We start from the raw sequence: 18,870 nt of genomic DNA, 5'->3' as shown, positions 1-18,870 counted from the left end.
AGTAATTGAACCATGTTTCCTTGGTTTCATTCAAGACGTAACCTTGCACAATCTACATATTCGAAGCATGATGCCTCTCCCTTAATCTGCTCCCTAACAGTGACGCATTCGGAAGTAATCAGTGTGTGCGCGCAGCTAATTGTTTTCGCCGAGATAATCGCGTAGCCCACCAAAAATCGTTAATTACAGAAACATTGAATGGTGGCAAGAAGAGTATTGGCGATCGTTTTTGCACTCCACAGCTCCACAGTCTTTTCTTTCCCTCTCGAGGTACACAGAGCCTCTAGAATGAGCAGTCGAGAGAGAGAAAGAGAGAGAAACGAATCTAGGAGACAACCCGACTAGCTCGTCTAGCCTGTTAGGACTATTACGATCCTCTTCCCATCGCCACTTCTATGCGCTACTCTAATTATGCGATATGGTCTCCACATCCAGTCAGACTTTGCCGGTGTGCCGGTGTGTTGGTAGCGATTTTGGAGACGCGTTTATAGACACACACGCTAGCAGCAACACCACACTCACCAACTCCGGTTTCGCGAGTTAGACTTTTGGGTGTACAAGTGCACACCGCCAGGTCACCGACCGGCCCATATCATAAATTGCCGTCGAGACGACGATAGACCGACACCAAGACGGTTCATTAACTGCCAAAATGAACCTTCCCTTCCTCTGCTGTACCCCCGTCCCCTCCTCCCAACAGTAGAGGTGAGAATAGTCTCCCCGTTGTCTCCCTTGATGTTCTCCTCCCAAACCCCCGCTTTTAGAGCACCTACTCCTGCCAGTGTTGCAGTCCCCAGGCTGCAAAAAAAACTGTCCCGAATTCCTTTGGCTCTTGTGAAAAGTTTTGCACTTTTGTTGCACTTTTTTAGCTCGCGCATTCAAATGCTGCATCGGACAGTGGTTCCTCCTTGCATGGCGCTCCCCCACCCTCCCCTCACCATCAAACGCGAGCTCGATGTGGCGCTTCGATTGGAAAGGCTTTGAACTGCATCATGCCATTTTGATTGAATTCAATCAAAACTTTCGCGCGTCGGCTCATACCACACACGCTTGCTATTCTGTCTCTTTCCCTCTCTCTCTTTTTCGCTGTGTGGCGCCTACGGCATCCCAGCGCTCCTTTGTGTCGGCGTTGCAGTGGTCTTTGTGGTATCGCTCTCGACAACGGCGGCGACAAGGTCCATATTGATGTATCTCGTTGTTGTTTTTTTTGGTTTGGTTTGGTTTGTCTTCCTTCGTTCATCGCCAGTTGGTGCTAATAAATGCGCCGTTTGGCTCGGCGTTTTGTCATTTCTCTCGATCGATATCATCGCTCTTTACTGACAACTAGTGCTGTGTGTGTGTGTGTGTGTGTGTTTTGAGTGAGTAAAAAGGGTAATAATTCGGAACGGCACAACCACACACAGACCAGCCAAACAGCAAGCGTACACACAAACACACAATTAAAACATTTTATTTCATCCACAACACAACCCACCCCTCCCCTGCTGCACTTAAACATACAATAAACAGGCAAAACCACAGGCAAAGTCTTGATGTGTCCGCCAGCCCCGCCCTCCACCCCCGCCCCTTTACGGATTTGTTCCCATCCTACCCACACCCGCGGTCAACGGGGAGAGTTTGATGAAGGGTGTCACCGCGAGCGCCTCATTCGCGACGCACTGTATTCGCTTGGCCAGCTGCAGCCGAAGGTCCTTCTCGATCAGGCGCTTCAGTTTGGCCGCGGCAGCCGTCCGGCTGCCGTCCGCTAGGTGACGATCGCTGTCCGCCAGACTGCTGCCACCGATCGCCATCTGCGGGATGGTAAGGTGTAGCCGTAGTACTTGCCCGCCGTGCCACTAGTCCCACTGGTTGCGGTGTAAAGGGTGCCCTTCCCGACAAACGTTACCGCTGTGTTGCCTGTCGGAGAAGGAAAGTGTTGTTTAGAGACGAGATTTTGAGAAAGAATGAGCCGAAGAAGTGAAACAAACTACTACGAATGGAGAAGGTGAGGATGGAGTGGTCCGTCACCGAATGTCCATCGTTGACCGTTTCCATCGAGAACATGCCGAGCATCTCGAGCGCGGGCATCAGGGCGGTCACGTTAAACTCTAGCTTTTCCATGTCCACTCTGGAGGAGAAGGAAGAATTCACACACCCCGGAATTAGTACATCAGTTGAACAAAGCTTTCAAACGATCACAGAAACACACACACACACACCTCACATTCTGGATGAAAGCATTCTCAGCCCAACGAGGTATCGGTTCACGTAGACAGCCTGGCCAATGGTCATGTTGGGCAGTAGCAGCGGATCGAACGGGGTGATTGTGTGGCGCGGCGACAGCTTCCCACTGGACAGAAAGTTGACAAAGTGCTGAATCGAAGTACCGATGCACGCGGGCAGTTCTGTCGCTGCACTCCGCCTACATCCTCCGCCATCACTGATGCTACCTGTTTTGTTAGTTTTTTGTGGGGGGGAGAATTTAAAAAAACCCAAAATAAATCCCTGCATCACTTTCACCTGGCTTGATCAGGGCGGAGCTACGCAACAACCAAAAATACTTACGCTCGGCGCACCGCCGACTAATCGCAGCGAGCTGATGGCGGCCAGCACTACCAGCGTCCGTAGATACTCCCCGCAGACACCATGATGGACGAGTGTAGAAGAATTGCACGAACACGGCGAGATCAGCGAGCGAGCGAGTCTTTCCCGGCAGGACTGACCGTGCACTACCGCACGCCACGAACGATCGAGCACAAGTGGCGCGACGCATAGCGTTGCGATGCTAAAATTGTGTTGCGAAAAATTAACCTTCCCTTCTTTCCCCGCATGCTCCACTGGAGCAGTTAAACAAACACACACACACACACACATTTAGACGCCCCAAAACGGTTCCAACTCTTAACGCCCGGCATCAGAAAAAAGAACCGTTTCCACAGATCGTTCTATGTCAGCGTGATCGTGTGCGCTTCCCCCAGCGTGTGATCTGGCGCGCCCACCAACAACTATGACAACACAGCGGGACTCCGAGGGCGCTCTGGAAAGCAACAGCGCCGGCAACAAGATAACAGAGAGAGAGAGAGAGAGAGAGAGAGAGAGAGAGAGAGAAATAAAAAACACAACACAACGAACAGCGAAAACAAACGAACATTCGATCAATTGAAATTCGCGCTGATTTGATTAACTCACTGTTGCTGAGTGTGTGTGTGTGTGTGTGGTTGCGACAAATGGCGCCAGCACGAAGGAGGGACTAGCACCTGCAACAGCATCACTTTGACACACCGGGTTTCGGTTGTTACTGTCCCCAATTTGAGGCTTGCAGCGGGATGCAACCTTCTGATCGCTTGCACAGTTTCACACTCCTCACATCGTTAAGGGCAAACCGATCGAACTTTGTTAACCAAAAAACCACCGGCCCGACGCCAATCGAGGGCAAATCGAGATCGACTTCAATCTTCCTTTTTTTTCAATGGGAAGGGTCGTTCAGTTCGGCACATAAAACGCTCAACCATCCCGAAAAGCTAAATGCGGCACAATCAAAATCATTGAGAGAATTTGGCTCAATGAAGTTCCCGCCTGCCTTTTGGACGAACAGAGGATTGAGAAGGGATTGGGGTAACTGTAGGGTGGGGTCTTTCGGTGCGGTAGGCGCGTGCGATTCATCGTCCCGCATCGTTGGCCCAGGTCATGGGCGGTGTGCGTGTGTGTGTGTGTGTCTTTGTGTGTGGTTGAAGCAGCGTGCGAACGAGACGGATGATGCGCACAAGCGATGATTGCGTGCAAGTGATCGCGTGATACGCGCAAGCGCTTGTATGCGAGAAGGCTTAGGCGTCATCCATCAACTAGGTAACGCTGATAGAGTGGGAGAGATGGGTGTCGACATTTCGAAAAAAAAAATGAGTAATAAACGAGGATTCTTCTTCGTGATTTAACCACCTTCGCGGTTATGTCGGCCTTAAAATAATCTCGCTACTTTGTATGTACTACACAGCCGAATGGTCCGTCCAATTTGGTTATTACGGACAGGCGGACGGTGCCACTCGATTGTACACAGGCAGGCATTTCAGGATGGTAGCATGCTATTCGCAAGTGACGACACTCGATTCGAAGCAAATGGCATGATAATCAACACTAACGCTGTCAACCGACGTAATACCAATGCAACTTCATATAAACCCGATTTGTTTCTAACAAGAGGGAGCTAATGCAGTCAGCCGTTTTTTCGTCAGAGTTGATCAGCGGTTGTATCTTAAGGATAACTTATGGAACTTAAGGCGCAACTTTTGGAAGCATTACCGATTTTGTTCGTAATTTGTAAGACATGCGTAACATACAGTCAGTCAAAAAAGTATTCATGCTATTATATGACCAGCTACGATGAAATGAAGCATGACCCATCAACCAAATGTGACCCATCTGTTTTCCTAATCTTATTGGCCATCACAAAATGCACTGATTCCATGGTAAAATTTGATTTTTTGGACATTAAGCCGCTTCTTTCGTTAAATTAACCGTCAAGGATGGCTGCTTACATGGCAGTTTGTCACATAATTAGTGTTAGAAAAATGGCCAAACTCTGATCAAATGAAGGAACGAAGCCTCCCACACATTTTGTAACCTTAAAAAATGGGTAGGATAGGTTATGCATAAGTTAAAGATAGGATTTTCGTCATCATGCTCCAATCATTAACTCCCCGCCTTTAGTGCCTCTCTGACCGCTCAAAGTGCAATTGAAACAACAGAAATGCATTAATTTAGTAGGAAGTCACCAGGAGATTGATAATAATAAATTTAATTCACGTCTACGTAGTGTGTCCAGCTAAATAATAAAAAAGCTTAGATGGACTAATACTTTTTGCGCGCCCATCAAACGACTTTTTTTTAGTTTTTATGTATGTTGGTTGCTATTGCACTATTTAAATGCTTATTTTTTAGCAACTCGTGTGCATTGATGGTCCCTTTATCAAACCTCATCATTAATTTTATCGCCCCATACGAGTTGCTGCCATAATTCGCCTTTTTATACAAAATATTCAGCTAGACGAATACTTTTTGGACTGATTGTATGTTGATGATATGATATGATGCATCATGATGATGATACAACATCTTGAACCAAAGAAACTTTTTTGGAAAGATGATGATGATGATGATGATGCAAGGACATTGCAAACTGTGCTGAGCATTCGATTATCAGAATCTTTTTGAATTTGAAAGAAATGGGATTTTTTGGTTCATTTGCAATTTTTGCGTTACGTAATTGATGGATGACGCCTTACTCAAGATGTAAGAAGGATTCAAAATGGACTTTTTCAGTATTTTCGGTCACAATGGTCTCTAAAGTCTTAAAATATGATAAAAAGTCGAAATCTTAAATTATGATAAAAATTATACTATTGTGGGAAAAAATCGCTAATAAAATCGCCTTTTCAGCTAATAATCACAGCCTTGCATACAAGACCTCTATCTTTCGCCAAATATTGCACAAATAACACACAATTGCACACAAACTCTCATGCAGCTTCCAATTTCCACAGTCATTCTTCGCTTTCCTTCAGTTCAAATTTGATTTATTCGTAAAACAAACAAAGAAAAAACGGCTCCCCAATCGTTAACCCTCGGACTAGTGGGGAGCATAAAGGTATCCTCCTAAGCATATATACAAAACATTCTGTCCCTAGTCGTCTACCAGCGCGTCAGCGCGTCGGGAAGAACCGCTCGAACGGTGCCAACCGGAGGATCTCGTTCAGCAGCCGCTGAAACCGATCCCGCACACTCTGCACCAGATCGCGCTCCACCACCGGCAGTATGTCGTGCCCTCGGATCTGCTCGAACCGATCGCTAAACTGGCTGTAGTTGCCACTCATCGTGAACCACCGAAAGCCGACCGTATGATCACCGATCTGTTGGCTCCAGTCGGTAACGTTCACCTTCAGGTAGACGCGATCGTCCTGCTCGTAGTTGAAGCCTTTCAGCTGAAGCTGAATCGAGGAGTTTCCTGTTAGGAGAGAAGAGTTGAGCTTAGAGAATGTCCATTTTGGTTTTAATAATGATCCGAAAACTTACGTATCGAGTAGGTCATTTGGGACCATTCGGCAATTTCGGGTCGTGCTTGGAGCCGCGCGTGGTACGAGCCGCGCGTGTCGATTGCTGCGATGTGAAACTTGAAGTAAAACTCCAACCGGCTGATGTCCGATCTGGTGGCAGAAGCAGAAGTTTCCTCATAAATTAAGACATGCTTCTAACAGAACGAACCATTTTCTTACCGTACGTCCGTGATGTACATGTTCCGGAAGCCGGTCGTCTGGCGTTGGGTAAACGTCGACACGACCTCATCGCTCTCGATCAGCGTCGCGTCGGGCAGGACGAGCGGATCGAGCGACGACACCGTCGTACGCTCGCTGATCGTACCGCTGTACATGTGGCTGATGTAGTGCTGGATCGCACCCTCCATGCATTTGTTGAGCGATGGGCTGGAGCGCATACACCGAAACTCTTCGAAACCAGTGCCTGTTAGATCACGAAAGGGGACGAAAAGAAGCAAACAGAGACACGGTTAGAAGCCGAAACCAGCAAAGCAGAGACAAAGTTCTGCTGACTCCAACACAAAAAACCATAAATCATCATGCTACCGTAAGGTTTCGGGTTTTGAACGCGCGCGCACACGATCCAAACGTAACGGGGCGTGTGTGTTGGTGCTTAATAAAACCGTAAATCTTTGGCTCGTTTTTTTGTTGTTTGGGTGTTGCTTTTCTTTTTGCACATTCTTGGTAGGAACATTTCATTCTTGCGGTGGAGATCCGCTAATTGAATTAAAGTTAAATACTGGAGGGGGAGGCAAAAGTGGCACGACAGCTGGCAATCTACAGGGGAGGCCCGATTATAGCACAGACATACACACCCCAACCGGTCCCCAATTAATCGTGTGCTCACACCAATTAACCTTGCCCAGTGGCACATGTTGGGGTGTTTCTGAAGTGAACCATGCCTGTGCTACTGTGCAGTACTGTGCCATTTGTTGACATGGGCCGTACGATTTAAAGTGTCGTCTGTAAAGGTCTTTACAATAGCGACAATTGAACAAGAGACGAAAGAGAGAAACACGCCCCTACAACATCGCCGTTAAGCTATAATAATAAAAAAATCCACAATCACTCCACCAGTCCACGACAACTGAGACGCGTGTCGTTGTCCAGTCCAGGCTTATCGGCAAAACCAACCGGGCGCCGGAAACCAACCCCGTCCATGGGAAAGGGTGGGAGGAGGATTGGTGCGTCATTTTGCGTTCACTCCACTCGTACACTTCGCTATCAATTCGTTAATGGTTTGCGCGATAGCACGGAGCCGGAGAGCTGGATATTTATAGCACTGAAATCCAGGAACACGCGTCCAGTGGAGCCAAAAGCAACAGCAACAGTTCCAATCCAGGTTCTGTCCCTGTGGAAAAACTTGTGCCAAAAGGTCAGCAGCACGGTGATACCTTCCGCAAACTGGATTTGGTCCCATTCGCTGTTGCAAGCCTCGCGGGGTGTACAAAATGTACCTTTAATTCCCCTTTCACAACCTTTCCCTACACCACACGCGATCATTTCTTCGACCTTTTTCCCTTTTTTTGCCAGTTGCGATGTTCCGGGTTGTAAAGCGACGGCCTTCACCCTTCAAGTTGACCCATCCGGGTTTTATGCTCTTTCTCTTGTTCTCGCTCCCTCTCTCTCTTTGTTAGTTTGTATCAAAAAGCAATAAACAAAAGGGCTTCAGGTGTGAAAGAACAAGCCAGCAACGATCGTGCACCTCCTTTACCATTTCCATCCCAAGATCAGTATCTTGAAGCTGCAAACTCTCCACAGCGGCACAGACTTAAAAGCGCGACACAGGAAGCGCGAGCGAACAAACCCCTTCCCTCCCTCCCTCGCTTTGGGGCACCCCAGGTCAAGGTGGCGCGAGTGTGAGCCGGTTGGCCGTTTTATTCGAACTTGTTTAGCGATTAAATTAACACACCGTAACAACGCGTGGACACTTTGCGCGCGCACAGAAACACACTTCACACTTCTGTACCGCGTCGGGCGGGTCATAACCCGGCACAAAAACCGGTGAATAGCACTATTACACCGAGATCAAACACCTTTCTGTTATTCATTCTGAACTATGTTGTTTTTTTTTTCGTCCCCAAACGGTGCGCGACACTTACGCGGGAATGCTGCAACGCTCGCCGGCCGAACTCCAATCCAGCACACGATCAGCAGACAACAGCCCAAGCCCAAGCTCCAGCGGGGTTCCATTTTGGGGCGGTTTGTTTGTTTGTTTTGTTTTTTTTTGGGACTTTAGTCCTTCTGTTAACACGGAAACTCCTTCAAACTCCTGCAAGTCCGTCCGTGGCTTGTCTCGGTCTGTTTCTAATCCGAGCGTGTGCGCGCGCGAGCGTTGTTCCGTTGGACATTCGAACTGCACCACACCGCACGGCAGCGAGAACTAATGCCATTTTCACCCCGCTAACAGTTGGGCCAGCAATTGCGAGCGTGCCAGAGAGAGAGAGAGAGAGAGAGAGGGAGAGAGGGAGAGAGAGAGAGCCGGCTGCTTTCCTTTGGAGTTCCAGCGTTTCCCCGCGTCTGCCCGCTTCCGCCTTTCTCTATCGGCTCGAGTGTTTCGCATGTTGTGTACGCTTCGGGAGTGTTTGTTTTCACTCACCACCATTGGGTGGGGGTTGGTGGAAAATTGGATTCCACCATCCATCGTTGCCACCTTGAAAGAGAGAGAAAGAGAGAGAGAGCGCCTGAGAAAGAATGTTACAAATTCCAAACGAACGCAAAAAAGAAACACGGGCCCGTATCTAACGATACAAGCAAAGAGAAAGAGCGTGCGAGAGAGAGTGTGTACGGCGGTAAAGATGGGGAGAAACAGAGAGAAGAAAGGAACCACTTGATCGCTCGATCAACTTATCGTCGCCGCCGTACCGACTTCCCTCTTCGCCCTCCTTCGTCTGCCAAACGAGAGGAAACGTGGGTGTTGTTGTTTTTTTTTCTTCTGATGGCCAGGGACGGCTTTCTTTCTTTGGCCGCGCTTTCGCACTTGGTTTTCTTCCAGCTTCTTCCTCTATGACACTTGCCTGCGCGAAAGATGCTGAGAGCTTGTCATAATCATGCACCCACGGCCTACACACAACAACCGGCAAGCCTACCCACCCCACTTCGGTCCCCCCCCCACCGCCCCAAACCGTCTGAGATTCTTCCGGCTGTCTCTTTCCCTCTCTTCTCTTGGTAAGAATAGCAGCGAGCGGGAGCGAAATTCCAAGACGCGCGCGCTGGGAAAACGTGAGTCAGAGAACACACCGTTGATAAGCACGGAATCGGCACATTCTTTCCCCTGAACCGTACCACCCCTACCAATGATGATGCACACACGCGCGTGGGGCAAATTAAAATTGATGTGCAAATTGTTACGATGACACTCCGGCCCACCGACCCGTGTCGTGCCGTGGGGGAGGGAAGGGATGGTGCCACCAGGAAGGCTTTCATTTCATTTCCTGACCACGGAAGTGCGATTGGACGGGGAAACGGGAGAAAGAGGGTAAGGGAGGGGTTAGTGTCTCATCATCAATGGAGACAATGGCCGAAAGGCCAAAGGCACAGATCTAATGCCATTATCAACCTTGTGCTGTGTGTCGTTGCTTTGCCTTGACTGTTGACACGGAATGCCCTCCTGCGTTGGGATGAATGGCAAAAAACAAGTGCATTCTGAGTGTGTAAGTGTGTGTGTGAGAGAGAGAGAGAGAGAGAGAGAAAGAGAGAGAGAGAAAGAGAGAGAGAGAAAGAGAGAGAGAAACGCGAAAAGGAATAGAGAAATAGGAAGGCGCGGATAGATTATCTAACACCGGCTGTCTTATCTACAGCGAAACGGGGATCTACAGCGATGAATTGCCGCTTATGATCGCTTGATCGTTTCGGAGAAAGTGTGGGACAGCTTCTGGGAAAGCGCATCATGCATATTGGCTGGAACAGTTTTGTTTGGTATCGCTGTGCACGTGACAACGATTTTTGCCAGCGAAGAATGGTGATTCATTTGATTTATTGCACACAATGCAACTATGAGTGTGTTTCTATTATCTCTGTTTGCTTATCTATGCTGATGGTTTATGATCAAAGCAGTGGTGTCAAACTCATTTGCCTGCCAAATACTTGCAATGGGAACAGTTGTACGTTGCTTCGGTTTTGCTCAAAATTTTATAAATTTAGGTAAGAGGCTGAATGCTGGAATCTTCAAAATTTATCAAAATTGGTTCTTATTAGTTAAAATTCATTTTACAATGAAATCATTACCCTAAGATAATGGAACATTCCTCAAATGACTTCTTGTCAGTCATTCTCAGTTATCCTCATGTTTCAAACAGTATACCAGCACTGTTTATGGTTTTTCCTTACACTAAGTAACATTATTTAACGTGCACAAGAAACAAATTTCGAAAGGACCTTCAAAAGAAGGTTGAAGATTGAACCTCATATAGCTGAATAATTTTTTTGGGAAAATTAACACTCAAAGTAACCGGTATCGTGTTACAGTGTTCACTCGCACGACTTAAATACAACCCCGTGAAGGGTTCAAGATCAGTATGGACTGTATGCCCCAAGCGTACTACAGACTAAATATATCTCGTAAGATTCATGAATCTCGAGAGATTAAAAATCTCGAAAGATTAATGAATCTGTATTGTAAAGAAAGATGGTATAGGTTGGCTTGACCACGTGGATCGTTATCGACTAGGTTACTTGTGGTGAATAACAAGTAGCTCAAGCTCTATGAATCTTGGGAGATTTATATATCCTTTGAGATTCGTGATTTTTTCGAGTTATACAAGTCTTTCGAGATTCATGAATCATTGGAGATTCATGATTCTTCAGACATTAATGAATTCTTGGAAATTAATTATTTTTACCGAATTATGAAGCTTTAATGATTTTTGAATCATTGGTGATTTGATTCGATTCGAGATTCCAATCACTCATCGCTGAAGATTTAAATGAATGAATCTCAACGAAAGATTCATAGAACCCAACGCTAGTATTGACTATCCTGCTATGGTTTATCAATATGTCGCTGAAATAGCTCAGCCAGTCACGACGCCATATAAGAACAAACACTCAAATCAGTGAATTTAGTGAGATCAAATAGTGCTATTGAAATCCTGATCGGCGACTCGTATTGCAGACTGTCAATATCGTTAACTGGATAGCCTCTTTATCATAAATCTGTTAGGGTTCATGAATCTCAAAGGCTACTTATTCGTTTTCTTCTTGTCGTAACAACCTACGTGATTATGCCAACTTACCCGGTGCTCTAGCACCAATCGAACACGACATCGAACATGAAAAATGTATGGGATTTGCCATGTTTGTCTTGTTTGTTTGTTTGTGTCTGACAGTGCACCTGCATATGATTATATAGGTTTATTCGAGTCGGATGTCGTGTTCGATTGGTGCCAGAGCGCAGCCTTATACAAGCGTTAGCGACATATTCGCAAGCTTTTAGATAAAGATGCGAATGAGGCCAATCGGCTCAATGTCTGTATTAAAATAAACAACAACAAAATTATAGATTGATGTATTGTTTTTACTGTAAAGTTGTGTTACTCTACATCAGGATCACACCACAAACCATAGAAGAACATGTTTAGATAGCTGAAAATAGTAGTAGCGGAATTTGGGGCAAGTGTGCCATACGGGGCAAGAGTGCTACCAAGCATTTTTCCTTAAAAACTTTAGTTTAATGATCAATTGTGTATACAGTTGGTTGCTTTCCAATGACTAGGTATTCTGAGCCTAATTTCATATAGACCAATCGATATTTCCCATTGTTTTAAACTGATTTATATTCAGTTTCAAAATTGAGCAGAATATTTTAATTTTTTAATCCAACCAAATAAGCTCTCAAAAATCATGCGAACAATCAACTGAGAAAATATTTACACCACCGTATAGCTTAAAAAACGTGAAATTTTTTGTGGGTTTAGTTGAAAAAAAAATTCTTTTTGTCACTGAAAAATTCAATTTCAAAAAAGTTACAACTTTTGGGGCAAGTTGGCCATCTCTGTTTGGGGCAAGTGTGCCACCATCTTTCATAGGCGCGAGCTGTCAAAAATGTAAACATTGTTGTAGCGTGCTGCGGAATGGTGCGCTATTGTGAGCGGATTCCACCCCGGAAAAACAGAACAGTAACAACCATATTGTGGTACAGTTGGTGGTCAAAAAGGGTTCATTGAGGACTAAATACATGTAGGAATACATACACTAGTGGTACAAACGTAATAATAATAATAAACGGGCCTTCTTGCCCCATACGAGTGGCACTCTTGCCCCATAGCCCAAAAATAACGTCTTTTTGGACCCTTTTTAAAACGCTTCAAAAACTGTTTTTGTTTGCACTTTTTTCAAGCGAAACTCATTTATAAGTAAGGAAATAGATGTAAAATGGTTCTGAGATTTAATTCGGCTTTTGAAAAACACGTTTTAGTGAGTTATAACTTGAAATGCTTAAGGTGGCACACTTGCCCCAAGTTCCGCTAATTGCTAAAATCAATTCAATGGTTAAATTCAGGAATCGTTCAATAGCATTGCATTTTAAGTTGTTATGAGATATTCTTGGAAAAAGGAATAACACCTAAACATGCTTACTTGATTTAATATCTAACCACTGGTGATGATATTTAAAAGCTATCACAAATATGCAGTTATCGAAATCGGCAGTTTGACATCTCTGATGGAGTTTTAAAATGTGCTATAAAAATATAACATTTTGTAAAAACTAGCCTATAAAGTTAAGGACCTCTGATAAGCTTTGAGTGACACTATATTTTATAATATGATTCATTCGCTTTGCCTTACAGGAGGCTGCAGGGTTCCGTGAATGATCATAAAAGATCAATTCATGTTTTTCTTCCTTGCTTTGCTTGTTTTGTAGCGAACTTAACCTTTTAAATTACAATTTACACACAAGATATATATAGCCATGAACACATGGAGGAGAATTTCTCGCAAAAGCAAAAAGTGCAACCGTTTTGCAGCCGTTTAATTCGATGCAAGATATGCTAATTCAACAATCTCTTCTAGTATGACGTACATACTAGTTGCACCCATAATCACATCGCTAATAAGATCGATAGAGAAATGTCTAGAAATAGTAACACTTCCAGTAAAGGCCAATAGCAACACACACACACACAAGTAGGCACTGACACTCTCTACGCTTACCGATTGACGCAGTACGCATGAATCATATCACTCTTTTATGTTCGGCCGGGGCACGTCTGAGAAGTTCAAAGAGAAGTCAGTACTTTATAGAATAAGCCTGGCCCACTTACCGCGCCAAGCGGGTGAGAAATTCTCATCACAGGGCCGCCTGTAGCGGCGTACCCGAGCGTATAATGAAAGCGAATAAGTGAGCATTATTATGATGTGTTTTTTGCCGTTGCTTTTGTTGCTGTTGTTCGTACGGCAGTCAGCGCTAGATCAATGTAATTATTGCCTACCCCCTGCACATCCATATCGATCGAGTGGTGCTAAGTGGTTCCATCACCATTCCTCAAACCCCTTTTCAATTCCACCTGCTCATGCAGAGAGCCGGTATTGCGTGTTGGAAAGAGTTCTTACCGTCTCGATCCTTCCCCGAGATTATGAGGCGCCATCCGACATAATTGAGCTTATTGCTCCGTCATCCAGCGAACAGAGGAACGGATCACACGGAAGTGCAGGGGGCCGCAATGCCAAAGAACGGCAGACAACACAGTGCGTCTGTGATGAAAAGATTGCCCCCCACCCCCCTCTCTCCTTGCCGCCGCCTGTCATCATCGCTAACTCCAGGGGTGAAACGACGTTTCGGACGTTCACTTGATGCGCCCGTTGACACCCGATCATCAGTCCTGTCAGTGTTATACTTCCGCTTCCGAGCGTCCACTAAGCTTTATTGTAAAACAACCATTGTGTTTTTATTACTTATTACCCTCCCAGTAATTGAGTACCGTACTACAGACACACACACACACACGGTTACACCGTGCCTTACTACACCTACAGACCTAGACAAAAAGGTACATTTTTAAACGCGTAAAACGCTGCGCTTTTTTTTTGTGTGTACGCAGCCTCCCAACCAAGATGCGACATCTCGTGCGCACCAGAATCACAGATCATCTCACTCGCGCCTTCTCCTTCCCAGGACGACACAAAACCGAACAGACACACCACAATGCGGACACTTACGCAGGGAAGATCTCGTCGAACGTCGCCTGCTGCATGATCTCGTTCGCGGTCGCCTTGAACGTGTCCGACAGGCTGCGCTCCAGCCCGGGCGTCAGCTCGTCCAGGAAGAGGCGCGAGTTTTCGTTGATAAACTGGTTGCCGGCCTGGCTGAGGACGGGATCGCCCCGGAACAGGTCCTTCATGTCGAACCGGCCCTTCTCGATCTGGATGCGCACCACCAGCTTCTTCACGCGCACGTACTCCTTGCCGTCCTTGGCGTACTTTTCGCACAGCAGCTTCACCCGGGCCTGGTTGTTTTCTGTTTGTAGGAGTGAGGGAAGGCAAAAAGGGAAAGGAAAGCAGTGTGAGCAATGTTCGAGAAGAAGTAGAACGTTCTAGAGCTGGCTTCCCACATACCGATCACTCCGGAAAGGTCGCCAACGCCGGCAATGTTAAGCAGCAGCAGCTTAATCTTCAGATCGTACTTTCCCTTGAAGGACAGCTTCGGCAGGAAGATGTTAAAGTCGAAGATCAGCTTCTCGATGTTGACCCTTTTGGTTTGTTGTTCGTGAAGAGAGAAGAGAGAGAGAGAGAGAGAAAGAGAGGTAAGCATCTAATCACGCCCGAACGACCGCGCCACAACGGGCTTCACTTACTTCAAGTTGTCGATCTTGAACTTGCTCGGCCCCGACACGAGCAGCTCGCTGAAGGTGGCCTTCAGCTCGGCCCCCCGGTCCATGTTGACCGTCGCGAGGGCGAGCGGTTCCAGCGGCGGAATTCGGAACTCGTCGGAAATTTTGCCGGTGGCCAGCCGGGGCCGCAGATCGTTCACCGCCTCGATCACGCACCGGTTCAGCTCGGGATCGTTCCTCGAGCACACCTTGATGGAGGACGCTGGAGCGGTGGTGAAATAGAAAGAAAGGGGAAAGGGGGGGGGGGTGCTATTAAATCATCGTCGCACTTGATGACCGGAAATGGGTGTGGGAAGGGTAGTTCCAGCCCACCGAAGAGACTGTGTACTGTCAAACCGCGCTCAATGTCAAGTGCACAAAGACGCTTTCGTGGGGAGAGGCCACCGTTCAATCAATACGGGGCTACTTGTCGGGAATATTAACAAGCTACTACTACTAGAAGGTTCTGCAGCGTTTGGTGTAATGCATTTTTTTCTTTCAAACAAAAGGCGACATAACTGTGCGTGCGTGCGCGGAAATTCAACACATCTCTCGGGTTTGGACTGCTTTGCTCAACGCCACGGTCTAATCGGAGATACGTGACTCATACGCACGGCGCAAGGAAAGCGCGTAAGATTGTTCAAACAATTGTGTCGATCGAGATGCGAGAGAAAGAGAGAGAGAGAGAGAGAGAGAGAGAGAGAAGGAGAGAGAGAGACTCTCCGGGCCACACGCCACAGGCCCGGGTTAATCGGGCCACAATTAAACGGCCTCTTCTGGTTTTTGCGCACACGCCTCAATTAGTCGGAGGCAGAACAGAACCACAACCGGAACGTACGCGCAAGTGACGCGACATATAACACTACGGCCAAGGTCGTATGTCCTCACGGGCTATTACGCCACTCTCACACACACAGTCCGACCCGAGCCCGGGGTTAATAATCATGAGCGGTCTAAGGGCGGTTGAGCGTACTCGTACGAGGATACATACAACGAAACCACAGGAAAAACGTTAGAAGTTCCGTTAGTAAGCACTGCCCAGGGGTATAGCATTAACCGGCGAACCAGTTAGCTCGGCGCAAAATTGAAAACAAGCGTGACCTTTCAACCGCCTTTGCGAATGTGGTGCACTATGCCAGTAGATTACACGGTGCGCTAACTACACGGTTTCCCGATTACAGTTCCCGTCCGGTTCCCGAGGTCAAGTGTCACGTTTTTGGAGAGGGCATCGGTTGGCGCGTGCAGCCACTTAGTGTTCTTCCGACTTAACTGAAGCGTATGGTAAGGATACTCGAGGTTGTGATTTTGAGTAGGACTAGCAGTAAACATATCATTCTACTATCCGTGTTTGCTGGTTGCGCATTCATGCTCACGTGAGTGGTGGAATGGGCCAGAAGTGCCGGTCATGCGGTATTGCACTTTTGATTACAAGCTTACGAGCTGATTGGAGATGAATGGTAATTTACTGTGTGTTCCTCCTGCAAGGAATGTTTTAATTTAAGGTTCTTGTACACTTCGATGTACAAACACAACCAGGTCAATCAATTCTTTTGCTCCAAACATATCTGAATGTATGTTCAACTTGAATTTTGAGACATAATATCGTTTTAGATTGTGGAAAACGTTGTCACATTCGATGTACTAGTGTTTATACAATTTGGTAGTCTATTTCAGATTTTATCAACTTTTTTATAGAGAATCCTGCCTAGTAGAAGCTCTAAAAGAGATAAGAGAGCAACTTCAATACCGCTTAAGATGGACAAGTACCTCAAAATTATGTTAAAGAGACCTAGAATTGGGAAGAATTCAAAGCCTATCAATGTGAGACTTTTTCCAGCTGCCTCCAGAATAAGTTTTAGATGATTCCTTGAGTTTGTTGCACAACGTATTAGCTGCAACTTGTTCATGAAAATATGGTCAATTACTCACTCAAGCTGTTTATTACTAACTCTTCATCAATTTTTGCCACAGTGTTGGTCAATATGTAGCTCCACAAAATTTGCCTACAAGTCCTATAAACGATGGACTCAGTATCAGGATCGGAATATGAGTTAACTAAAACTGCAGAATTAATTCTTCAGTAAATACATTTTACTTAATAGTTAATAATTCAATATATTAAATTTTGGGATGGTTTGAAATGTGATAAAAAATTGTTTCTAGAACTGCATTAGAGAGGCAGTATTGCGAAGTTACTATATGATCTCTTCATCTCTCTTCTTCCGAGATCCAGAATTCGCTGTACTCTAAAGTTAACTATAACTATATCCCATCGGAACTATTTTTTTTACTAAATCGTTGCCAACTCTTATCCCTGTGCTTAGCAGAACATTCCACTTTAATTCAATGGCCAATTAAACCATTTTCCTAATGCAACTTCACTGCTAATCGTACATAAGACCCGGAGATGGGTTAATTTTTCCCCACGTACGATTATGCAAGCTACAAGCCATACACACACATACATCGGCCACGATAGGATCGCCATTCCAGTCGAAGCGCACTTACGATCGTATCGCATCCCAATTGCTAAATTATAATTCCCAACCTTCAGCCGCTGTACCCAACCCCACGGACCCCTCTCGATCTGACGGACGGTCTCCCACCGCATTTCACGGGAATCGTGGAGTTCCAAGTCCACAGCACAGATGCATCCCTCGGCGGTGGGGAGGAAACCAACAAGGAATGCAGGTCGGAAAAGCTGACGGCTGACGGTGAAATTATTTCCGCCCAAAAGGCAGAGCCCGCTCGCGAACGGAACACGAGCGTGGGAAGAGCAGGCTGAGGCTTTTGGAAAACTGGAGCAGAGCTCGCAAGCAATCGTACGGTAACGTAATCGCTGGGGGAAGCTAATGACATGCATTGCAGCCTCGTTACGTATTACACCGTGGTTATTCGTAGCGAGGAAAATTCCACACATTTCCACGAAAATTGGCACAAAAATTACTATTCTACGCTGAGCTCGTAAGCTTAGCTGTGACACTTACGGAGTGCGGCGAAGCTTCCCCCGAGGTACACGATCGCCGCTAGGGCGATCCACACCAGGTTCGTCGTTTGCAGCATGCTTGCGCGCTTGGCTGGTTTACTTTCCGGTTTCACTTTCTTTCTCACTGTTGTTTCCACCCACTTGCTCAATCTGTACACTCAGCACACGTGCACTTCACTTTCGGGCACGCCGTGACCGTGAACTTGCGCGCTGTAGAATCCTTGGAAAGCTTCTGGCGTTGTAGCCGCGTGTTCGATTCCAAACTCCGTGTCCTCTTTTTTGCTGCCGCAAAGAACGGAACGCACTCTCACTTTTCCTCTGCCTGTTCGGTGGACGAAGAACGAGAGAATGCGTGGCTGTGTGTTGCTTTACCGTGCCAGGCTGCGAAATCGAACGCACAACGATCGCTACTATCGCCGATGATCGACTGGCGGCTACCTTTTATAGATGACTGTGGTCCAGAGCGTGCGCGACGCGCGAAACGATCGCGACGCACACACACACACGTACGCACGGCAACGATCGCGATCGACGAACGACGACACATACGCACCCACGGGGGAGGGAGTGATGGGCGGTGTGAGCCTGTTCCGGGCTGCCACTGCTGCCTACTTGCGGCCTCCGAAGTGTGCGCCAGGTCGGAGGGGTAGGTCAACGAGTGGTTAAGCCTGCCACACTCCAGCTGCACCGTTGCGCGATGCATTCGCGGATGCAGTTTTGAGCTCAAAGAAGGAAGAAAACATGGCGACTTAACCTCCGAAAAGGTGATCTTCAATTTGTTCTAAACCTGAGACCAGTATTCAATATCATACATTCTGGATAAAATGTATGCTTTTGTCCGCCGGGGGAGGGAAGGAAACGGCTGGAAAGCGGGTGAATATAAATAGTGGCGTTAGGCACCAAACAACGACCGAGACGCCATTGCTGATGCCATCATCGTGTTGCCCAGAATTCGGCGTTGTCGCAGTTTGTTTTGATTTGTTTTTTTAGCCGAATCACCCGCGCAGTTTAT

General features: G+C 46.6%; 2 protein-coding genes across 2 annotated transcripts; both read right to left on the bottom strand.

Moving 5' to 3' along the window:
* Window positions 1-5,520: 5,520 nt before the first annotated feature.
* Window positions 5,521-8,623, bottom strand: LOC121603212. The gene is made up of 4 exons (XM_041931912.1): window positions 8,168-8,623; window positions 6,246-6,489; window positions 6,046-6,176; window positions 5,521-5,977 (listed from the first exon to the last, which is right to left on the bottom strand). The coding sequence occupies exons 1-4, from the start codon at window positions 8,256-8,258 to the stop codon at window positions 5,676-5,678; spliced, it is 768 nt and encodes a 255-aa protein (XP_041787846.1). The 5' UTR covers window positions 8,259-8,623; the 3' UTR covers window positions 5,521-5,675.
* Window positions 8,624-13,894: 5,271 nt separating this feature from the next.
* Window positions 13,895-18,296, bottom strand: LOC121603214 (protein takeout-like). The gene is made up of 4 exons (XM_041931914.1): window positions 17,860-18,296; window positions 14,858-15,095; window positions 14,619-14,752; window positions 13,895-14,520 (listed from the first exon to the last, which is right to left on the bottom strand). Exons 1-4 carry the CDS (start codon window positions 17,933-17,935, stop codon window positions 14,219-14,221), a joined length of 750 nt encoding a protein of 249 aa, XP_041787848.1. The 5' UTR covers window positions 17,936-18,296; the 3' UTR covers window positions 13,895-14,218.
* Between the last annotated feature and the right edge of the window lie 574 nt (window positions 18,297-18,870).

Source organism: Anopheles merus, unplaced genomic scaffold (genome assembly GCF_017562075.2).
Source record: "Anopheles merus strain MAF unplaced genomic scaffold, AmerM5.1 LNR4000927, whole genome shotgun sequence".
NCBI lineage: Eukaryota > Metazoa > Arthropoda > Insecta > Diptera > Culicidae > Anopheles > Anopheles merus.
This window is presented reverse-complemented; position numbering and strand designations above follow the sequence as displayed.

What these genes read in the sequence shown, in the direction of transcription:
- LOC121603212 (XM_041931912.1), bottom strand. Translation starts at nt 8,258, where the DNA reads ATGGAACCCCGCTGGAGCTTGGGCTTGGGCTGTTGTCTGCTGATCGTG. An exon ending in ATGTACATCACGGACGTACG is followed by an intron (nt 6,177 to 6,245) that starts GTAAGAAAATGG and finishes TTCTGCCACCAG; the next exon opens with ATCGGACATCAGCCGGTTGG. An exon ending in CCAAATGACCTACTCGATAC is followed by an intron (nt 5,978 to 6,045) that starts GTAAGTTTTCGG and finishes CTCTCCTAACAG; the next exon opens with GAAACTCCTCGATTCAGCTT.
- LOC121603214 (XM_041931914.1), bottom strand. Translation starts at nt 17,935, where the DNA reads ATGCTGCAAACGACGAACCTGGTGTGGATCGCCCTAGCGGCGATCGTG. An exon ending in TTCAAGATCGACAACTTGAA is followed by an intron (nt 14,753 to 14,857) that starts GTAAGTGAAGCC and finishes ACAAACCAAAAG; the next exon opens with GGTCAACATCGAGAAGCTGA. An exon ending in CGACCTTTCCGGAGTGATCG is followed by an intron (nt 14,521 to 14,618) that starts GTATGTGGGAAG and finishes TCCTACAAACAG; the next exon opens with AAAACAACCAGGCCCGGGTG.